General features: G+C 45.2%; 1 protein-coding gene across 2 annotated transcripts in view; it reads right to left on the reverse strand.

The window, feature by feature from the left end:
• Positions 1–48: 48 nt before the first annotated feature.
• Positions 49–22237, reverse strand: part of LOC311142356 (serine/threonine-protein phosphatase 2A 55 kDa regulatory subunit B beta isoform) — a 55652-nt gene continuing 33463 nt past the window's right edge. The window contains exons 1-9 of one of the 2 annotated variants that reach the window (XM_084177996.1): positions 20155–20226; positions 17616–17713; positions 15666–15831; positions 14702–14814; positions 6669–6846; positions 5905–6069; positions 4511–4680; positions 1029–1120; positions 49–917 (exon numbers count right to left, since the gene is read on the reverse strand). In XM_084177996.1, coding sequence (XP_084034122.1) covers positions 638–917; positions 1029–1120; positions 4511–4680; positions 5905–6069; positions 6669–6846; positions 14702–14814; positions 15666–15831; positions 17616–17713; positions 20155–20194 — 1302 coding nt within the window. In that variant the 5' untranslated portion in view covers positions 20195–20226 and the 3' untranslated portion in view covers positions 49–637. Of the gene's footprint in view, positions 918–1028; positions 1121–4510; positions 4681–5904; positions 6070–6668; positions 6847–14701; positions 14815–15665; positions 15832–17615; positions 17714–20154; positions 20227–22237 lie in introns of those variants that run through there. The other variant, XM_084177995.1, reaches the window with a different exon arrangement.

A 22237-nucleotide genomic window follows, 5' to 3' on the forward strand; every position in this document is an offset into this window, starting at 1 on the left:
AACTCCATTCCTGGGATCACTGAGCCCATAATAAAGACATGAATATTTAGGTGTACCTATTTTTTATTTGACATTTTGTATTTGTTTTTTATATAAAAAAAAAAATTTGAACAAAAAGCTTGCTACATTGTTTTAATCAATACTACCCAGTAACATATGTTCCTCTGCATGTTTGTTTTAAAACCTTCATGAAGAGAAATAATAAATAAGTGAAGAGGGGGCCAGGAGAAGAGGTCAAAAGGTGTCAAGCGCACCATCTCTAGCGTCTGGGCATGTCATCTCAGGGATGCAAAGGTTATGAGTTCATCTCCCCAATGCAAAGCTTCTAAGGAACAAAAACAAGTATCATTCCTGCTTTTATGTGCATAACAAACTACAGCAACAACTTAGAGGGAGAAAATTGTAAAATGGAAAGACAAAATAGATGACAGCCATCGTTTTTGAGTGTTCTGGATACAACAGAGGGCAACCCTGGATTTACAACAACATGGGTGCAAGTCTCAGAGCTGCAAAGCTGTCAGTGTCTCGTCACAAGTTGCAGTGCGGCCAGAGATTCTCAGCCTTGCGTCCCTCTCCCAGTCCCCAGCCAGGGGGCGCTCTGCTGGTCTGTGCTGCTCTGCTCTCCAGCCATCCAACCTTAGTTGACCTTGTCTTGGAATATGTAGAGGTTGTTGGTGGCGGCCACGGCGATGATGTTCTCAGAGGGGTGCCAGGCGGTGTGCAGGATCTTCTTGCTGAAATCCAGGCTGTCCACGCTGATCTCGTCCTTACGTCTCTTACCCCCCACACACACCTTCCTGGGCTTCAGGATGGCCCGGGGCTTGCTGTTCTCCCTCGATGCCTCCAGGGTCACGTCACGCTTGGTGTTGCGGTCGAACATGCGGAAGAAGTTGTTGTACGAGCCGGTCATGATCACACTGCGGAGAGAGTGGCGGTTAAAAGTGAAGATGCTGCAACACATCAATCCCATTTATCCAACCTTATCTACTCATACATCCACTGACATCAATCCTAATACTGTCACTGACCTGTCAGACCCGTTCCAGACACATTCAAATTTGTCGAAGATGCAGTCGTTCTCATACAGGGAGCACAGCTTACTCCTCAGGTAGTCATGAACCTGGAAGAGAAAATCCATTGAGGTATTTTCCAGAGCCATATGTTTAGATAAATACAGTGAATTCGGAGAGTATTGAGACCCCTTGACTTATTCCACATTTTGTTACGTTACAGCCTTATTCTAAAATGGATGAATTTTTATTTATTTTTCATCATCAATCTACACACAATACCCCATAATGACAGCATAAACAAGTTTTTAGAAATTTTAGCAAATGTATTAAAAACAAAAAACTGAAATTTACATTCAGTACCAGTCAAAAGTTTGGACACCTACTCGTTCAAGGGTTTTTCTTTATTTTTACTATTTTCTACATTGTAGAATAATAGTGAAGACATCAAAACTACGAAATAACACATGGAATCATGTAGTAACCAAAAAAAAGTGTTAAACAAATCTAAATATATTTTATATTTGAGATTCTTCAAATAGCCACCCTTTGCCTTGATGACAGCTTTGCACACTCTTGGCATTCTCTCAACCAGCTTCATGAGGTAGTCACCTGGAATGCATTTCAATTAACAGGTGTGCCTTGTTAAAAGTTAATTTGTGGAATTTCTTTCCTTCTTAATGCATTTGAGCCAATCAGTTGTGTTGTGACAAGGTAAGGGTGGTATACAGAAGATAGCCCTATTTGGTAAAAGACCTAGTCCATATTATGGCAAGAACAGCTCAAATAAGCAGAGAAATGACAGTCCATCATTACTTTAAGACATGAAGGTCAGTCAATCCGGACCATTTCAAAAACGTTGAAAGTTTCTTCAAGTGCAGTCGCAAAAACCATCAAGCGCTATGATGAAACTGGCTCTCATGAGGACCACCACAGGAAAGGAAGACCCAGAGTTACCTCTGCTGCAGAGGATAAGTTCATTAGAGTTACCAGCCTCAGAAATTGCAGCTCAAATAAATGCTTCACAGAGTTCAAGTAACAGACACATCTCAACATCAACTGTTTAGAGGAGACTGTGTGAATCAGGCCTTCATGGTCGAATTGCTGCAAAGGAACCACTACTAAAGGACACCAATAAGAAGAAGAGACTTGCTTGGGCCAAGCAACACGAGCAATGGACATTAGACCGGTGGAAATCTGTCTTTTGGTCTGATGAGTCCAAATGTGAGATTTTTGGTTCCAACCGCAGTGTCTTTGTGAGACGCAGAGTAGGTGAACGGATGATCTCCGCATGTGTATTTCCCACCATGAAGCATGGAGGAGGAGGTGTTATGGTGTGGGGGTGCTTTGCTGGTGACACTGTCAGTGATTTATTTAGAATTCAAGGCACACTTAACCAGCATGGCTACCACAACATTATGCCGCGATACGCCATCCCATCTGGTTTGCGCTTTGCGGGACTATCATTTGTTTTTCAACAGGACAATGACCCAAAACACACCTACAGGCTGTGTAAGGGCTATTTGACCAAGAAGGAGAGTGATGGAGTGCTTCATCAGATGACCTGGCCTCCACAATCACCCGACCTAACCCCAATGGAGATGGTTTGGGATGAGTTGGACCGCAGGGCAAAGGAAAAGCAGCCAACAAGTGCTCAGCATATGTGGGAACTCCTTCAAGACTGTTGGAAAAGCATTCCAGGTGAAGCTGGTTGAGAGAATGCCAAGAGTGTGCAAAGCTGTCATCAAGGCAAAGGGGTGGCTACTTTGAAGAATCTAAAATATATGTTTTATTTGTTTAACACTTTATTGGTTACTACATCATTCCATATGTGTTATTTAATAGTTTTGATGTCTTCACTATTATTCTACAATGTAGAAAATAGTAAAAAGAAAAGAAAACCCCTGGAATAAGTAGGTGTGGCCAAACTTTTGACTGGTACTGTAAGTATTCAGACCCTTTACTCAGTACTTTGTTGAAGCACCTTTGTCAGCGATTACAGCCTCAAGTCTTCTTGGGTATGATGCTACAAGCTTGGCACACCTGTTTTGGGAAGTTTCTCCCATTCATCTCTGCAGATCCTCTCAAGCTCTGTCAGGTTGGATGGGGAGCGTTGCTGCACAGCTATTTTCTGGTCTCTCCAGAGATGTTCGATCGGGTTCAAGTCCGGGCTCTGGCTGGACCACTCAAGGACATTCAGAGACTTGTCCCGAAGTCACTCCTGTGTTGTCTTGGCTGTGTGCTTAGGGTCGTTGTCCTGTTGGAAGATGAACCTTTTCCCCAGTCTGAGGTCCTGAGCGCTCTGGAGCAGGTTTTCATCAAGGATCTCTCTGTACTTTGCTCCGTTCATCTTTCCCCCGAACCTGACTATTCTCCCAGTCCCTGCCGCTGAAAAACATCCCCACTGGATGATGCTGCTATCACTATGCTTCACTGTAGGGATGGTGCCAGGTTTCCTCCAGATGTGATGCTTGGCATTCAGGCCAAAGAGTTCAATCTTGGTTTCATCAGATCAGAGAATCTTGTTTATCATGGTCTGAGTCCTTTAGCTGCCTTTTGACAAACTCCAAGCGGGCTGTCGTGCCTTTTACTGAAGAGTGGCTTCCGTCTGGCCACTCTACCATAAAGGCCTGATTGGTGGAGTGTTGCAGAGATGGATGTCCTTCTGGAAGGTTCCCGCATCTCCACAGAGGAACTCTGGAGCTCTGTCAGAGTGACCATCGGGTTCTTGGTCACCTCCCTGACTAAGGCCCTTCTCCCTCGATTGCTCAGTTTGGCCGGACGGCCAGCTCTAGGAAGAGTCTTGGTGGTTCCAAACTTCTTCCATTAAAGAATGATGGAGGCCACTGTGTTCTCGGGGACCTGTAATGTTGCAGACATTTTTTGGTACCCTTCTCCAGATCTGTGCCTCGACACAATCCTGTCTCGGAGCTCTACGGACAATTCCTTCGACCTCATGGCTTGTTCTTTGCTCTGACATGCACTGTCAACTGTGGGACCTTATATAGACAGGTGTGTGCCTTTCCAAATCATGTCCAATCAATTGAATTTACCACAGGTGGACTCCAATCAAGTTGTAGAAACATCTCAAGGATGATCAATGGAAATAGGATGCATCTGAGCTCAATTTCAAGTCTCATAGCAAAGGGTCTGAATAATTATGTAAATTAGGTATTTCTGTTTTTTATTTTTAATACATTTGCAAACATTTCAAAAACCTGTTTTCACTTTGTCATTATGGGTTATTGTGTGTAGATTGATGGGGATTTTTATTGAATGAATCCCTTTTATAATAAGGCTGTAACGTAACAAAGTGTGGAAAAAGGGAAGGGGTCTGAATACTTTCCGAATGCACTGTATATGGCTCTGGTATTTTCCATTGCATAATTATTTTGGAACCCAACAAGAATGTGCAGAAATCGTTCAAAACGATGTGTGATCTATGGTGTATCAAGGTCTTGGCACATACAGAACAGTGACGAGGGAGTGGTATACTCTACCTGGTAGGTCTCCAGAGGTTTGCTCTCCATGTTGAGGTCCCACACCTTGACCGTGAGGTAGTCCCGTGTGATCAGGTAGCGGCCACTGTGGCTGAACTTAACGTCTGAGATGGATGAGATGATCTCGGAGAAGAAGGAGCGGTTACTGGGGTCCTCTGGCTCCTCGAACACTGCAGGTGGAACAGACAGAGGAACAGGCCGTGTTAACATCTGGCCCAAAAAGACTGGATGAGCAACTCTCTCTGGCTCACAGCTTCAGTTAATTTATGAATCACTTTCACACTGCACCAGATGCTGTATGCCATTGGCTGGCTCTGCTAAACAACCGCTAAATATGCAAAGGGAAAAGAGATAAATTATAAATCTATCACTGCTAAATAGTTGCAGAGAACCATTTCTCATGTTAGCAGACATTTATTCCTCAGTAAAAAAGTAATTAACGGTCATATTGTTCAATGCAAACACGTCATTAATACATAATTATTCACTTATGTGAACTGATAATCCATGTTTCTTGTTTATGAGTCGATCCATATCCACTGGGGCCTCTCAAACAGGCTGATGACTGATTTGAAATGCAAATGAAGCTTTTAACAGGCAATTGTTAAACACACAAATACTGTGAGCTTATTTAAGATATTAAATGCAAGATATATGTGCCAATGAAAGACTGTAGTAAGGCTGTGTGTTTGTTCCCTGCTTAACCTCCTGTCTGTCTAGGATCTGACAATGTGTTCAGCAGGGTGGAAAAGGATGATTTGGGGTTTAGGGACAGTGCCTTGACTAACCTTGAAACATCAATATCACTGTGGGTGAGTGTGGGGATTTGGATAAACTCAGAGCCATGAAGGAATACACACTGCCTCCTGTCGACTTTTGGTCCACCATTTAAATAGAACTAGTACATGGAAAGATGCCAAAAACCACTGGAGGAAAAAAATCGATAAAATCCCACTTGGCTTCATTGCGCTCTCTGTTTCCTTTCATTTCCATTTCAACAATCTTATTTTCCAATAATGCCTTACAGAAACAAGTCCACCTGCAGCTTAGTATCAGTTCGACTAAATATAGCATGCAAGAAATTCATTTCCCAACCACTGTGCCAGGACTCACCTGGGTCCCATCACACAAATACTAATTAGATGACTAAGTGGCAATTAGAAAGAAGTAGAGAGACACTGTTAAAATGGAGGAATGAGGGCTTCAGAGCCTACGATAACCCCAGTGCTTATACTTAGGGCTAAGAGTTTTTCTGATCATGTGACCTGACCAGTACAGGGACAACTCGGGCCCAGAGGTGCTCCTAGTCAACTAAAAACTCCTGGCTCTTATCATGAGCCTGCTGGCAATACTCAGTATATGAGTGGTTTGGGGTGCGGCGGAGGCAGCCTTACATTTGGAGTGGTTGTCACACAGTGCTGAGGCCCTCATGTCACACAGGCGGATGGAGCCCTTGCTGCTGCTGTAGACGAAGGTGTTACACTGGTTGGGTTGGAACTCCGCTGCCGTAATCACCTCCGTCAGCTCCTCCATGTTAGTCGGCTTGATGTCCACAATGTCTGAGGTGTTGCGGTGAAGGAACTCAACCACATAGAAAAGTACTGAAGCAATTCACAGCTCTTCAGTTTGAGACTTTAAACTAACTATTGGACAAAAAAACCATAGCAACCCATTAGAAGAGTAAGCAACAACAAAACAATCATGAAAAAGAAAGCTTGAGAAAAAAATATGACTTCAAAAATGTCAGATAACAGCAAAAACAGCGCTGGTCGGAGTGAGGGAAATGACAGCAGATCCATCAGCGAGAACTGAGGAGAGAGGCTGGTTAGCCAGCAGCACTGTGGTTGTTAGAGTAACGAGGCTCAGTAAATAAGAAGCTCAATATGTGCTCAGGGCCCCAAAGCTCAGTGATCCATTCTGCTGTCCATAGGGCATCTCATCTGTGATCCGCAGGGAACCTCAAAGTGAAAATCAATATTAATCAATGGGGATGTGCTCCTGTTTAAATATTACCTCGTTGGCTTCTGGGAGGGGATGCAGATGACTGACAGACAGACACAGACAGAAGAAAATAAATACATTCCAAAGTGAGACAATCTCTTAATATGAGCTCCTTTGCCATCGGTCTAGCCATCTGTGTTTGTTGAGAGAAGGATACTGAAACTTCGGTTGGTGATCTCCAGGTTCCACAGGTTAATTCTCAGGTCATCTGTGGACATGTAGGTCTCGTAGTCGCTGTTCACAGAGATGGAGTTGATGTGGTACGTGTGGGCATTGGAGAACACTCGCCTGGGAGTGGCTTCCACCATCAGGTCCATGGGCTGCAGCACTGGTACCTGGAAGAGAGAGAGATGGAGGGAATAAGAAAAATGAATGTTAAACATCAAATCAGCCATGTATTCCACAGCCAGTGATTCAGTGCAGTATTTCAATATGGGCTGTTCGTGCCTACAGCCATAATGAGTAACCCCATGTTCTCACAGGGAGTAGGGGCCCTTAATTACGACAAATCTCAGCCAGGGCCCCTACACACCCGCCACATCGCAAGGGGCCGCCACAGAGACCCAGACCCCAAACTGGGCCCATTCCTCGACAAATGTTCCAGATTTTGCCTCGAATACTCCTCGCAATTTAGACTAACGTAATGCCGACTCAGGGGAATCAGCAGGAGGCTTGTGCTGATGCCACACTATCATTATCTCTCTATGTGAAGACTCTTAATCAGGTTTGTAGGGTCTCCTTGCTCGCACACACCTTTTCAGTTCTGCCCACAAATGTTCCATAGGATTGAGGTCAGGGCTTTGTGATGGCCATTCCAATACCTTGACTTTGTTGTCCTTAAACTATTTTGCCACAACTTTGGAAGTATGCTTGGGGTCATTGTCCATTTGGAAGACCCATTTGTGACCAAGCTTTAACGTCCTGACTGATGTCTTGAGATGTTGCTTTAATATATCCACATAATTTTCCTTTCTCATGATGCCATCTATTTTGTGATGTGCACCAGTCCCTCCTGCAGCAAAGCACCCCCACAGCATGATGCTGCCACCCCCGTGCTTCACGGTTGGGATGGTGTTCTTCGGATTGCAAGCGACCCCCTTTTTCCTCCAAACATAACGATGGTCATTATGGCCAAACAGTTCTATTTTTGTTTCATTCAGGTTATGTCGATATAGGACTGGTTTACTGTGGATATAGATACTTTGTACCTGTTTCCTCCAGCATCTTCACAAGGTCATTTGCTGTTGTTCTGGGATTGATTTGCACTTTTCGCACCAAAGTACGTTCATTTCTAGGAGCCAGAACGCGTCTCCTTCCTGAGCGGAATGACGGCTGCATGGTCCCATGGTGTTTATACTTGCGTACTATTGTTTGTACAGATGAACGTGGTACCTTCAGGCGTTTGGAAATTGCTCTCAAGGATGAACCAGACTTGTGGAGGTCTACAATTTTGTTTCCTGAGGTCTTGGCTGATTTCTTTTGATTTTCCCATAATGTCAAGCAAAGAGGCACTGAGTTTGAAGGCAGGCCTTTAAATACATCCACAGGTACACCTCCAATTAACTCAAATTATGTCAATTAGCCTATAAGAAGCTTCTAAAGCCATGACATAATTTTCTGGAATTTTCCACAATGTTTAAAGGCACAGTCAACTTACTGTATGTAAACTTCTGACCCACTGGAATTGTGATACAGTGAAATATAAGTGAAATAATCTGTCTGTAAACAATTGTTGGAAAAATTACTTGTGTCATGCACAAAGTAGATGTCCTAACCGACTTGCCAAAACTATAGTTTGTTAACAAGACATTTGCGGAGTGGTTGAAAAACGAGTTTTAATGACTCCAACCTAAGTGTATGTAAACTTCCGACTTCAACTGTATGTATATAATCTTAATTCCATTCCTTACTTAGATTTGTGTGTATTGGGTATATGTTGTGAAATTGTTAGATATTTACTTGTTAGATATTACTGCACTGTCGGAGCTAGAAGCACAAGCATTTCGCTACACCTGCAATAACATCTGCTAAACACGTGTATGTGACAAATAACATTTGATTTGAGAGGAGTGGGACATGTCCATTGATGTACGATAGCTTGTGACAGAGAGGGGTAGTGGGACATGTCCACTGATGTACACTCACTGCGGGGCGCATGCTTGGCTGACCATTATTGGGTATCTGTCTGACAGGGAACACAAACCATCTGTCAACGCCACACACACACACACACACACACAGACAGAGCCCAGCCTGGCACAGCACAGCCAATGTGATGATCAGATATGAGTCTGCTACCATTATGAGTGTCTCTCCCCACCACAGCACAGCCACACCATCACACAGCGGGAGGTGGAGGAGGAACACGCTGCAGAGACTGCTGAGGTCATTAACTCATACATCAACATCTGCTTCTCAGATGATGCAGCCAGTGCTGAGGGGAGCTGCTTAAGTCTAGTTATTACTCAATAGAAAGACCTGGGCATGAATCAAGCCAAGCGGGTGATATGTTCACTTAAGATTGGATAGGAGACGCATAGCAAACCCAGCCTCAACCCAAATGGATAGTAAATCCTCCTTCAAGTGTACCGTCTCACCCTAAACCCCCAGAGGATCTGAGGAGGAGGAGGAGGATCGACAGGGTTACGCATGGTAGTAAGCAGTGGACATTATCAATAACATTGATCCCGTATTTGTCCCACCACTGAGGGGTCACTTAGGGTTAAGTGTAGTCAATAAGGTCTCCTGCAGGCCAGGGTGATGGGACAGACTGACAGTGAATTCTGCCTCCTCTCTGATGGGTGACATCATGTTTCCTCTCAGAGTGACTGACAGCCAGGAAGCCCAATCATCTGTGAGCCTGGGAGTCTCCAACTGACCAGTCCTGGAACACTGTCCCTCCCTCCCACCAGCTTGTTCCCAGTCCATGATGTTTCACAAAACAAATCAAATTTTATTTGTCACATGCGCCGAGTACAACAGGTGTAGTCATGGTCAAAAGTTTTGAGAATGACACAAATACTAATTTTCACAAAGTCTGCTGCCTCAGTTTTGATTATGGCAATTTGCATATACTCCAGAATGTCATGAAGAGTGATCAGATAAGTTGCAATTAATTGCAAAGTCCCTCTTTGCCATGAAAATGAACTTAATCCCAAAAAACATTTCCACTGCATTTCAGCCCTGCCACAAAAGGACCAGCTGCCATCATGTCAGTGATTTTCTTGTTAACACAGGTGAGAGTGTTGACGAGGACAAGGCTGGAGATCACTCTGTCATGCTGATTGAGTTAGAATAACAGACTGGAAGCTGTTCTTCCTCTGTTAACCATGGTTACCTGCAAGGAAACACGTGCCGTCATCATTGCTTTGCACAAAAAGGGCTTCACAGGCAAGGATATTGCTGCTAGTAAGATTGCACCTAAATCAACCATTTATCGGATCATCAAGAACGTCAAGGAGAGAGGTTCAATTGTTGTGAAGAAGGCGTCAGGGCGCCCAAGAAAGTCCAGCAAGCGCCAGGACCGTCTCCTAAAGTTGATTCAGCTGCGGGATCGGGGCACCACCAGTGCAGAGCTTGCTCGGGAATGGCAGCAGGCAGGTGTGAGTGCATCTGTACGCACAGTGAGGCGAAGACTTTTGGAGGATGGCCTGGTGTCAAGAAGGGCAGCAAAGAAGCCACTTCTCTCCAGAAAAAACATCAGGGACAGACTGATATTCTGCAAAAGGTACAGGGATTGGACTGCTGAGGACTGGGGTAAAGTCATTTTCTCTGATGAATCCCCTTTCCGATTGTTTGGGACATCCGGAAAACACCTTGTCCGGAGAAGACAAGGTGAGCGCTACCATCAGTCCTGTGTCATGCCAACAGTAAAGCATCCTGAGACCATTCATGTGTGGGGTTGCTTCTCAGCCAAGGGAGTGGGCTCACTCACATTTTTGCCTAAGAACACAGCCATGAATAAAGAATGGTACCAACACATCCTCCGAGAGCAACTTCTCCCAACCATCCAAGAACAGTTTGGTGACGACCAATGCCTTTTCCAGCATGATGGAGCACCTTGCCATAAGGCCAAAGTGATAACTAAGTGGCTCGGGGAACAAAATATCGACATTTTGGGTCCATGGCTAGGAAACTCCCCAGACCTTAATCCCATTGAGAACTTGTGGTCGATCCTCAAGAGGCGGGTGGCAAACAAAACCCCACAAATTCTGACAAACTCCAAGCATTGATTATGCAAGAATGGGCTGCCATCAGTCAGGATGTGGCCCAGAAGTTAATTGACAGCATGCCAGGGCGGATTGCAGAGGTCTTGAAAAAGAAGGGTCAACACTGCAAATATTGAGTCTTTGTATAAACTTAATGTAATTGTCAATAAAAGCCTTTGACACTTATGGAATGCTTGTAATTATACTTCAGTATACCATAGTAACATCTGACAAAAATATCTCATAACACTGAAGCAGCGAACTTTGTGAAGACCAATACTTGTGTCATTCTCAAAACTTTTGACCACGACTGTAGACCTTACAGTGAAATGCTTACCTACAAGACCTTAACCAACAATGCAGTTTTAAGAAAAATAAGTATTAAGTAAAAAATGGATAAGTAAAAATAAAAAAAGAACAAATAGTCCGGGTAGCCATTTGATTAGCTGTTCTTATGGCTTGGGGGTAGAAGCTGTTAAGGAGCGTTTTGGACCTAGACTTGGCACTCCGGTACCGCTTGCCATGCGGTGGCAGAGAGAACAGTCTATAACTAGGGTGGCTGGAGTCTTTGGCAATTTTTAGGGCCTTCCTCTGACACCGCCTGGTATAGAGGTCCTGGATCGCAGGAAGCTTGGCCCCAGTGATGTACTGGGCCGTACGCACAACCCTCTGTAGTGCCTTGCGGTTGGAGGCCGAGCAGTTGCTATACCAGGCGGTGATGCAACCAGTCAGGATGCTCTCGATGGTGCAGCTGTAAAACTTTTTGTGGATCTGAGGACCCATGCCAAATCTTTTCAGTGCCCTCTTCACGACTGTCTTGGTATGCTTGGACCATGATAGTTTGTTGGTGATGTGGACACCAAGGAACTTGAAGCTCTCAACCTGCTTCACTACAGCCCCGTCGATGAGAATGGGGCGTGCTCGGTCCTCCTTTTCCTGTAGTCCACAATCATCTCCTTTGTCTTGATCACGTTGAGGGAGAGGTTGTTATCCTGGCACTACACGGCCAGGTCTCTGACCTCCTCCCTATAGGCTGTCTCATCGTTGTCGGTGATCAGGCCTACCACTGTTGTGTCGTCTGCAAACGTAATGATGGTGTTGGAGTCGTGCTTGGCCATGCAGTCATGGGTGAACAGGGAGTACAGGAGGGGACTGACCATGCACCCCTGAGGGGCCCCCGTGTTGAGGATCAGTGTGGCAGATGTGTTGTTACCTACCCTTACCACCTGGGGGCGGCCCGTCAGGAAGGCCAGGATCCAGTTGCAGAGCGAGGTGTTTAGTCCCAGGGTCGTTAGCTTAGTGATGAGCTTTGAGGGCACTATGGTGTTCCATCTCTCAGGCGTAATGTGATTCCTATTGATTTCCAAAGGCTGCGTTGTGTAAGGGTCAATTTGGATCCAGAGTGGAAAATAAAAGCATGAAGAGAGAAGGATGATTGGGCTGAGCCAGGGGTCCAAATATTGATATAGTTTCTGCACCGTTCACTTCTCTCCTAAATCAATATGATATTTCCTGAGGAGGTTTGAGGACTCTGAGCTCTTGGACAAAGGAAAATTTGTCTATTTCAGTTATATATATATATAAATAAGAGAGTGGTGAAGAAAAGGGAGAGGATCCAATTTCAATGGTTGTTCTGGGATGTTCTTTCATGTATCACGATGATGATGAACATTTGTATTTTGGGGTGTATATAAAGAACAGAAAACAAGCCACTGTTTGCACCATATATAATCTGGGATGGTATCATGGTCTTATCATCTGAAAGCTGCCATTAGAGCTGATACGAAAATGTAACTAACATCCGACGGTCTGTGTATCCATGGAGATGGGGGTGATATTTGATTAGGGCTGGACGATATGGCCTAAAACACATATCTATATTTTTTGAAGCTTATGGGCGATTCACAATGTATATATATATATATATATATATATATATATATATATATATATATATATATATATATATATATATATATATATATATATATTCTTAAAATGTTTTCTCTAAATAAGCTTTGTTGTACAATTAAAAGGTCAAATACACTGCATTTCAAACAGTCAGCAATAATCTAATGAATTCAGAGATTGTGAAATTATACCTAGGCTGAATATATGCCTTCCACAACCATAAAACCCACTAATAATTTAATTATTTTAGCTAAATAGTTGTACCTGCTTTTTTTGCAATAATCACTGATCTGGCTTTCAGGTCTGTCTATAAAAATGCCCTTTTTGTTACAAATCTAACCAGAACCATACATAATGACACATTCACTAATAATGTAGCAGGCATTTTAGAAAATTAACACCTGTCTCATAAACAATCTCTCAAGCACAAGCCCACGTGCTAGTGAGTAGCAATATTTATATTTCAAGTTTATCCAACTTGGATCTAGGTATAATTTCACAAGCTCTGAATTCAGCTAACGAGGCAAAACAGTTGAATTGTAATGAACAGAACCTTCTGTGTGTCTCCAACTGTTTAAACAGCATGTTAGCCTGTCCACTTTGTTCAGATGAAATCAAGTGGCCTGCCTTATTTCTCAGAATGAGAATGAGTTGCCAATTCCTTATATAATTGTTTTATGCTTATTGCACGTTTATAAAACACACACTAAACAGCTAGTATAACAATCTTTGACTAAAATGCTGCTAGCAATACGTGGTACCGTAATGCGCGCACGACAAACTGAGCATTAACTTTCCAGAATGAATGTTCATTGGTGTCACGCCTATCCCGCTCCCCCGCTCGACGTCGCCGGTCTACTAACCACCGGTCCTGGCAGTCATCATTACGCACACCTGGACCTCATCATCACCTTGATTACTCTCCCTTTATTTAGCCCTCAGTAGCCTCAGTCATCAGGCAGTATTGGTTTTGTTCACATTCTGTATGCTTCTCCTGTTTTGTTGATCTTCATGCTTCTTCTTATTAAACTCACCTTCTGCACCTGCTTCCTGACTCCCCGCGTATACGTTACAATTGGTACATCCGTTTTAGTAGTGTTTCCTCTGCTCGAAATTTGAGGAGTTGAAACAAAAACAGGGTATGGTTCGAAAGGTTAACTTCTCCTCTATTACAGTAAAATAATGTCTCCATGTGTTTCGATGTCTATATGACTGATTCTGTTGGACCAAACCTCAAATGCAAATAGCGAGTTGAAACCGTTTGTCAGAGAGGAAGAAGTGATCACTCATCTTTGTTGTTGTGAGTGGTAGGGGGAGGGGCTTGGGAGAAAGAGGCTAAGCGAGAGGTTTCATTCTCGCCAAAATCTGTCCAAAATAAGCCCCCAATGCATTTCTATGGGCTTATTTTGAACCTAAGCTTGTCGCCTGCCTTCCCGCCTTTGGGACAACGACTCCCATTGTTAGGGCGAAGACATGAGCATCTCGTCATTATATACAGATCTCTGGTGTAAATGGGAAGGTGCACAGCACAGAAGGAGATGAGACCAAAAAGACAACATGAGAACCAGCGGACATAAACGCTCATAAAAATGAAAAATACACAAAACCTTGAATCTGCGATACAGGCATTTGGAATATCACGCAAAAACATTAATTAGAATGAATTGAATTAATTAGATATCGCCCAGCCCTATATTTGACACCATGCTGACCCCTGGGTACAGGCTGGTGTAGACAGACGGGTCACCCCAGGACCTGGCTAATGTGTGGTCAGCAGCATGGGCGCCTGGTGTCCCACCCCCATCTAAGAACCGGACACCCCCCTCCCCACCCCCACACTGACAGACACGTGCATTTGGCAAGATATGAAACCAGGCCAGTTACTTGAATCCCTCTGTGGCACTGGGAGAGATGGAGGCTTAGGCTGCCATAGGGAGATATAATGGCACAGGTTGCCAGAGGAAGGATGACAGACGCATTCAACATCTGTATGTAGCACTGCAAATGTGGGCACAGACATGCCCGGGCAGGCTGTGGTGACACTGTAGTGGGGGAAGGGTTGGCATCTTACCCGCAGGGCGGTGATGGTGGTGGGGTCTCGGATCCTCCCATCCTCGTCCTTCAGGTTGTAGCCCTCCGGTCTCTTGTCCCGCTCACTGACCTTCCACAGCTTCACTGTTTTATCTGCAGGGAGGAGAGGAGGAGGAGGAGGAGGAGGAGGAGGAGGAGGAGGAGGAGGAGGGGAGAGAGGGATGAGTAACAGCAGGCTTGGGATAGGCTAAAGGAAAGATGTGCTGTGCTGGCCTGGCTGGCTGGGGGAGATAGCTAGCTGTACTGTGGAGGGGATGGGGACTCAGTTGTCTGCTGTGCTGCTACAGTATTGGAAGCAGGCCAATGCGGAGGGTTGGCATGACATAAATAGATACGAGATATATCAGCTGAGATCAATAGCCTCCAATTCACCTGATTAAAGCCTCCTGATGCCAGCCCAGCTTGTTCCACTGATGTGTCCAAAGATAGCACTCTGCTCTTATAGGAGTCTGTCTGCTGATTCAAGATCCCCGTCTAATACATTTAGTGAAAGGCAAAAGGAAGGATACTGCAGTATTGTAAAGGTCACTTCCTGCCTCTGGTGGCACTTAACTCAACATAAAATAGCTGCTTGGCTAACGTCAATGGGCCATACAATGCAATAAATAATGTAATGGAGGTAATGGAACCATTAACATCGACTGGTCTAGTGAGCAGTTAGAGATGGTGATGTCACTAGAACGAACAGGAGTAGAAGGCGCTCCCACCAATGTGCAACCAAAAAAGAAATCACATGTTCCTTCCTAGATGTCACTAGGACTAGCAGTCTGGCTTGCCATTGGTGAAGAGGAGGAAGTGGCTCACCATTGGTGGAGAGGAGGAAGTTGCTCACCATTGGTGGAGAGGAGGAAGTGGCTCACCATTGGTGGAGAGGAGGAAGTGGCTCACCATTGGTGGAGAGGAGGAAGTGGCTCACCATTGGTGAAGAGGAGGAAGTGGCTCACCATTGGTGGAGAGGAGGAAGTAGGCAGCGTTCTGTTGAGGCAGCCATCGTATCTTGTTGATCTTCTCCTCGATCTCCAGGCTCTTCAGGTAGTCAAACTCAGGCTCGTGGCTCTGGAAGGTGCTGTAAACATTGTACTCCCCTCTCCTGTGGGGCTGGTTCTTACTCTGAAACAACAAGAAGAATGTTTGAGTTTGTGGAAGATGTTCTGGTATTATTCAGGTCCTAAGACATGCACTGCGTGACCAAGTCACTACCCACTTTATATTCATTAAAAACTGTGTAAATCTATTATTACTACTACCTCTTCTACTACTTGTAATTTTGGACTCTTTTATTATTCATATTGCTATTGACTAATGTACTGCATTGTTGAGGGAGCTAGTACATTTGGTTGCACCTTTTATACCTGCTGTCAACTCTATGTGACTGATACCATTTGATTTGATTTATTTGATAGGCCAGTGTTTGAAGTTTGACAATATTTCAGCATGAGTATACAGAGGAGGGGTACATTCAATACAATGTGAGAGTGGGGATCGTCCTATTGGCATTGAATAGACAACATTGAGGAAACAGTGACCCAAGACGTGCCCAGCAGCAGATGTGTGATGGCCTGGTTTCTGCTTTCTATATTAAGCATACATACGGGAGGGGGTTGTCAAAACCCAGGAACTAACAAAGCATGGGGACTGTAGTATGTGGAGCAGTCACCAAAATCCCTCTCCGGCATCGTACGGGTTGACATAACTGCTGACGTAGTACAATCATTTTGCCTCCACATGGTAGAAATTCAAGAAATCAGGCAAAAGTGGTTTAAATCTATTGTAAGGTTGTCAGGATGTGTAGTCAGGGTGGCGTAGATAGCTCAATGGGAGCCCAGCAACCTAGCTTCAGCTCAGCCAACACGGCAGCTCAGGTCTCACCTCAGGTCTCACCTCAGGTCTCACCTCAGGTCTCACCTCAGGTCTCACCTCAGGAAGCTTCAGCATCAATAGAGCCAAATCAGATGACCAAACAGGAGGGGAGGGTATTAATGGAAACAGATTTGCCCTCTGCGGGGGTAAAGACAGGGGAAGGGGGAGGAGGGGGGGAGACGGGAGCGCCTCTGGTGTGGGGATTAGTGGATACTATGGAGCGCCTCGGAATCAGCCGGAAGGAAAAATAAGGAAGAGGAGGATAAAGGAAGGAGAGTTTCATGCAGTCATCCCTGACATTCATGTTTTCACCACAGACAGACAGAAGATTCAGACGCTGTCTAGTCCTTTCATCCAGCTTCCATAGGAGATGCTATATGCTTCCCAGAGTCGCCCGTAATCTCTCCATAATACCTCCTACAACCATTGAATAAACACCCACAGCCTTTCAACACCACTAATACTACACAGTTACCCAGGGAATGTAACTGTAACGCCATCAATGAATGGTAATGAATGTGGCGAGGATGTTATTTCATTAAAAGGTTCAGTATAGATTCATTAGCTAGATCAGCCTTTCCCAAACTCGGTCCTCGGGACCCCAAGGGGTGCACGTTTTGGTTTTTGCCCTAACACTACATGGCTGATTCAAATGATCAAAGCTTGATGATTAATTTATTATTTGAATCAGTTGTGTAGTGCTAGGGCAAAAACCAAGACGTGCACCCCTTGGGGTCCCCAGGACCAAGTTTGAGAAACCCTGAGCTAGATGTCGAATGGTTAGTGCAGGGCTTTCCAACCCTGTTCCTGGAGAGCTACTGTCCTGTAGGTTTTCACTCCAACCCTAATCTAGCGCACCTGATTCTAATAATTAGCTGGTTGATAAAATGAACCAGGTTAGTTACAACTGGGGTTGGAGCGAAAACTTACACGAGGGTAGCTCTCCGGGAACAGGGTTGGAGACCCCTGCGTTAGTGACCAGAGTACCAGGATGTGAGAGACATGAGGAGTAGGGGTGTCTGGGCCGCTCTTACCTCCCGTTCTCTCTGGAACACCACTACTCTCCCACCCTTGTCCCCCGTCGCCAGCAGCTCTCCAGTTGGGTTGAACTCAACCGTGGATATGATGTCAGCTGGAACAGAAAACAGCACGTTACCTCACTGAGATACACAATACGACAGTAAAGTACATTGCCCACCTACTGTATGCCTGAGCGAGTCATGTTCCGTTTCCTTAATCTCATTGACAACCGTGAAATCTATTTTCAAAACCCAGCTATGTGAAATTAAAGTGTTTAATGACTTGAAATAGGTAGGGCAAGAAGCAGAGTGCAGTGAAAAGGTCTACTTTCATGTGATCCTGAAGTCTTTGAAGGCCTGCTCAGATAGCGTGTCTGTGGATCGGATCAATTACGTGTGCTGCTAGCCTACCTCAGGGCTGATGAAAGACCAGACCTGGGCCAGCACTACAACAACCTGCAGTCTTCACAATATTACTACCCCCCCCCCCCCCCCCCCCCCCCCAGCCCCTTAGCCCCTCTGTCACCACCCCATTCATATGCAAAACCCTCTCACACATCTCCCAGACACACACCAGATCTGTACAATAACATGGCATGGTGGACCTGGAGAATTATACAGAGAGATAGCCTGCTGCTTCCCTCTGCGGCAGGGAATCGTTCACAATAGGTTGCCACAACTCAATCGCATGAGATCAGATACAAATTACAGCTTTGCTTCCATACGTCGCACACTCGGAGCACTCCATTCTGTGGTTGACAGTGAAATTGCATTAGAGCCACCCCACACCCCCTCGCTCTCTCTACAATATTAAAGATGATAGATAAATGCTACACTCATGTTCATATATTGGGATGGAGGACAGCGTCAGCCTTTCCAGACCCCAACAGAGTGGCCAGGAGGCCAACAGTTAACAATGATCCAGAACTATTATTATTATTATTATCTCTGAGAAACATACTGAACTTCAGAGAAGCCACGAAGACAACACTAACAGACATGTGTGTGTGTGTGTGTGCGCGACACAAACGTCTCAATTAACCCATCTCTATTTTAGGGGCTTAGAGAAATGGCAAAGGAAGCTGCCATTGTTGGCTGTCTTGCTCTGTGATGAGGACTATCTAACCCACAGAGGAAAGTCGAGGACTATCTAACCCACAGAGGAAAGTCGAGGAATATCTAACCCAGAGAGGAAAGTCGAGGACTATCTAACCCACAGAGGAAAGTCGAGGACTATCTAACCCACAGAGGAAAGTCGAGGACTATCTAACCCACAGAGGAAAGTCGAGGACTATCTAACCCACAGAGGAAAGTCGAGGACTATCTAACCCACAGAGGAAAGTCGAGGACTATCTAACCCACAGAGGAAAGTCGAGGACTATCTAACCCACAGAGGAAAGTCGAGGACTATCTAACCCACAGAGGAAAGTCGAGGACTATCTAACCCACAGAGGAAAGTCGAGGACTATATAACCCACAGAGGAAAGTCGAGGACTATCTAACCCACAGAGGAAAGTCGAGGACTATCTAACCCACAGAGGAAAGTCGAGGACTATCTAACCCACAGAGGAAAGTCGAGGACTATCTAACCCACAGAGGAAAGTCGAGGACTATCTAACCCACAGAGGAAAGTCGAGGACTATCTAACCCACAGAGGAAAGTCGAGGACTATCTAACCCACAGAGGAAAGTCGAGGACTATCTAACCCACAGAGGAAAGTCGAGGACTATCTAACCCACAGAGGAAAGTCGAGGACTATCTAACCCACAGAGGAAAGTCGAGGACTATCTAACCCAGAGTCACAGAGGAAAGTAGGACAATCTGGGATGTTTAATTAAGGCAACCCCTCACTAGGGAGAGTCGATGAGCTGCGACACTACGGAGGAATTTAGGAGCAGATGCTCTTTCCTCTGTCTGTCTTGTCTGTCTGTCTGTGTAAACAACCTGCTACCATACCAGTGCCACCACTACTCCCACTACAACTCACTGTTCACATTAACAGCCTCTCAAGAGTCTCCGACTCCCCGCCCCTCTCTTGACTCAACATGCAATTTACCAACCTGGAAGAAGACAAAGAGCCTGTATTGCTGTGTATAGGAGTGTTGTATAGGAGTGTATGTACTGCTGGGTGTTTGTGCATTCTGCAGCAGTAAGCTCTGCCATGCCAGCCAGCAGAGGGGATTTGTTTCTAAATGGCTGTGAGTCTATTATGCATAACCCTCCTCACCCCAAACACCCAGTCTATCCATGAACATCCTCTCTGTCTCCGTCTCCTCATCTAACCTTGTAGTTTTCCATCTGCCCACGTTACACACAACCAAAATAACCCGACACTTAGCTACCCAACATGACCTGTGGACTGAACACACCAAACAATGGATTCAGGTCATCCAGAACTGAGATGTCGCACGTAGAATATCTAGTTCTATCATTGTGCGGTTAAGAGAATTCAACTGGCATGCCTAGAATGGAAGGAAGTAGTTTTTTTAGCTGAAAAACAAACAAGTCGATCTTGAGTTTCCCCTCAAGCAGATTGTGGTCGATCGATTCCTACCTTTGACACATCTTCCCTGGTCTTCCTCTAGCAGATGCATCTGTACCTGCCTGGGTACACTGTTGCTATGCAATCCTCTCAGAGATAATGGTACACACTCAGCCTAGTGGGCTGTGGCTCACGCTCTCATTCGCAGGTATAATTGTATTGTTCCAGCGTCTCTTTAGACCTGAAGAGACAAGTCCTCACACACACACACACACACACACACACACACACACACACTCGCTAACAGAGTGCTAAACCGGCAGAGCTCGGTCCTGATTTGAATAATTAACATTAAACCAAGCAAACAAACAAGACAAAGCTTTTAAATAATTATGTATTTTTCCAGGAGCAGCATGTCAGAAAGAGAGAGAGACAGAAAGAAAAAGAGGTGATAGATGTGTTTTGTGTGTTTAAAAGACAGAGAGACAAACAAAGAGTGAAATAGAGAGAGGGAGAGTGAAAGAGAGGGAGGGAGAGTGAAAGAGAGGGAGAGAGAGTGAAAGAGAGGGAGGGAGAGTGAAAGAGAGGGAGAGAGAGTGAAAGAGAGGGAGGGAGAGTGAAAGAGAGGGAGGGAGAGTGAAAGAGAGGGAGAGAGAGTGAAAGAGAGGGAGAGAGAGTGAAAGAGAGGGTGGGAGAGTGAAAGAGAGGGAGGGAGAGTGAAAGAGAGGGAGAGAGAGTGAAAGAGAGGGAGGGAGAGTGAAAGAGAGGGTGGGAGAGTGAAAGAGAGGGAGGGAGAGTGAAAGAGAGGGAGAGAGAGTGAAAGAGAGGGAGAGAGAGTGAAAGAGAGGGAGAGAGAGTGAAAGAGAGGGAGGGAGAGTGAAAGAGAGGGAGAGAGAGTGAAAGAGAGGGAGAGAGAGTGAAAGAGAGGGAGAGAGAGTGAAAGAGAGGGTGGGAGAGTGAAAGAGAGGGAGAGAGAGTGAAAGAGAGGGAGGGAGAGTGAAAGAGAGGGAGGGAGAGTGAAAGAGAGGGAGAGAGAGTGAAAGAGAGGGAGGGAGAGTGAAAGAGAGGGAGAGAGAGTGAAAGAGAGGGAGAGAGAGTGAAAGAGAGGGAGGGAGAGTGAAAGAGAGGGAGAGAGAGTGAAAGAGAGGGAGAGAGAGTGAAAGAGAGGGAGGGAGAGTGAAAGAGAGGGAGAGAGAGTGAAAGAGAGGGAGAGAGAGTGAAAGAGAGGGAGGGAGAGTGAAAGAGAGGGAGAGAGAGTGAAAGAGAGGGAGAGAGAGTGAAAGAGAGGGAGGGAGAGTGAAAGAGAGGGAGGGAGAGTGAAAGAGAGGGAGGGAGAGTGAAAGAGAGGGAGGGAGAGTGAAAGAGAGGGAGGGAGAGAGAGAGGGAGGGAGAGTGAAAGAGAGGGAGAGAGAGTGAAAGAGAGGGAGGGAGAGTGAAAGAGAGGGAGAGAGTGAAAGAGAGAGAAGAATGGGTTATTATATTTTTACCCTAGTGCACCTCCATGTTGTCTGCCTGTGTAGGAGATTTAAGGTTCCCATGACGACCTCCTCCTAAACTAGCAGGGGCTGAATGAGGAGGACTTTGTTCTTGGGCTTTGAACTGGCATCAGCAGACTGCATCTTCTCCCTCTACTGCTTCATAATCATATACACTATACTCCCCCTTCCCTTCCCTTCCACATACATACATACATACATACATACATACATACTGTACATGCATTGCCTTCAGAAAGTATTCACACCCCTGGACTTTTTCCACATTTTGTTGTGTTAAAACCTGAATTTAAAATGGATTAAATTGTGAGCGTGAAAACTCGGCAGCGTTGCAGTTCTTGACACTCAAACCGGTGCGCCTGGCACCTACTACCATACCACGTTCAAAGGCACTTAAATATTTTATCTTGCCCATTCACCCACTGAATGGCACACATACACAATGCATGTCTCAATTGTCTCAAGACTTAAAATTCCTTCTTTAACCTGTCTCCTCCCCTTCATCTATACTGATTGAAGTGGATTTAACAATTGACATCAATAAGGGATCATAGCTTCCACCTGGATTCACCTGGTCAGTCTGTCATGAGCATGTTTTGTACACTGTGTATAACGCGACTGTACTGTCTTCAGTATCCTCACTACTTCTCCCCAAAAAG

Source organism: Coregonus lavaretus (genome assembly GCF_964263955.1).
Source record: "Coregonus lavaretus genome assembly, chromosome: 15".
In the NCBI taxonomy this organism is placed as follows: Eukaryota; Metazoa; Chordata; class Actinopteri; order Salmoniformes; family Salmonidae; genus Coregonus; species Coregonus lavaretus.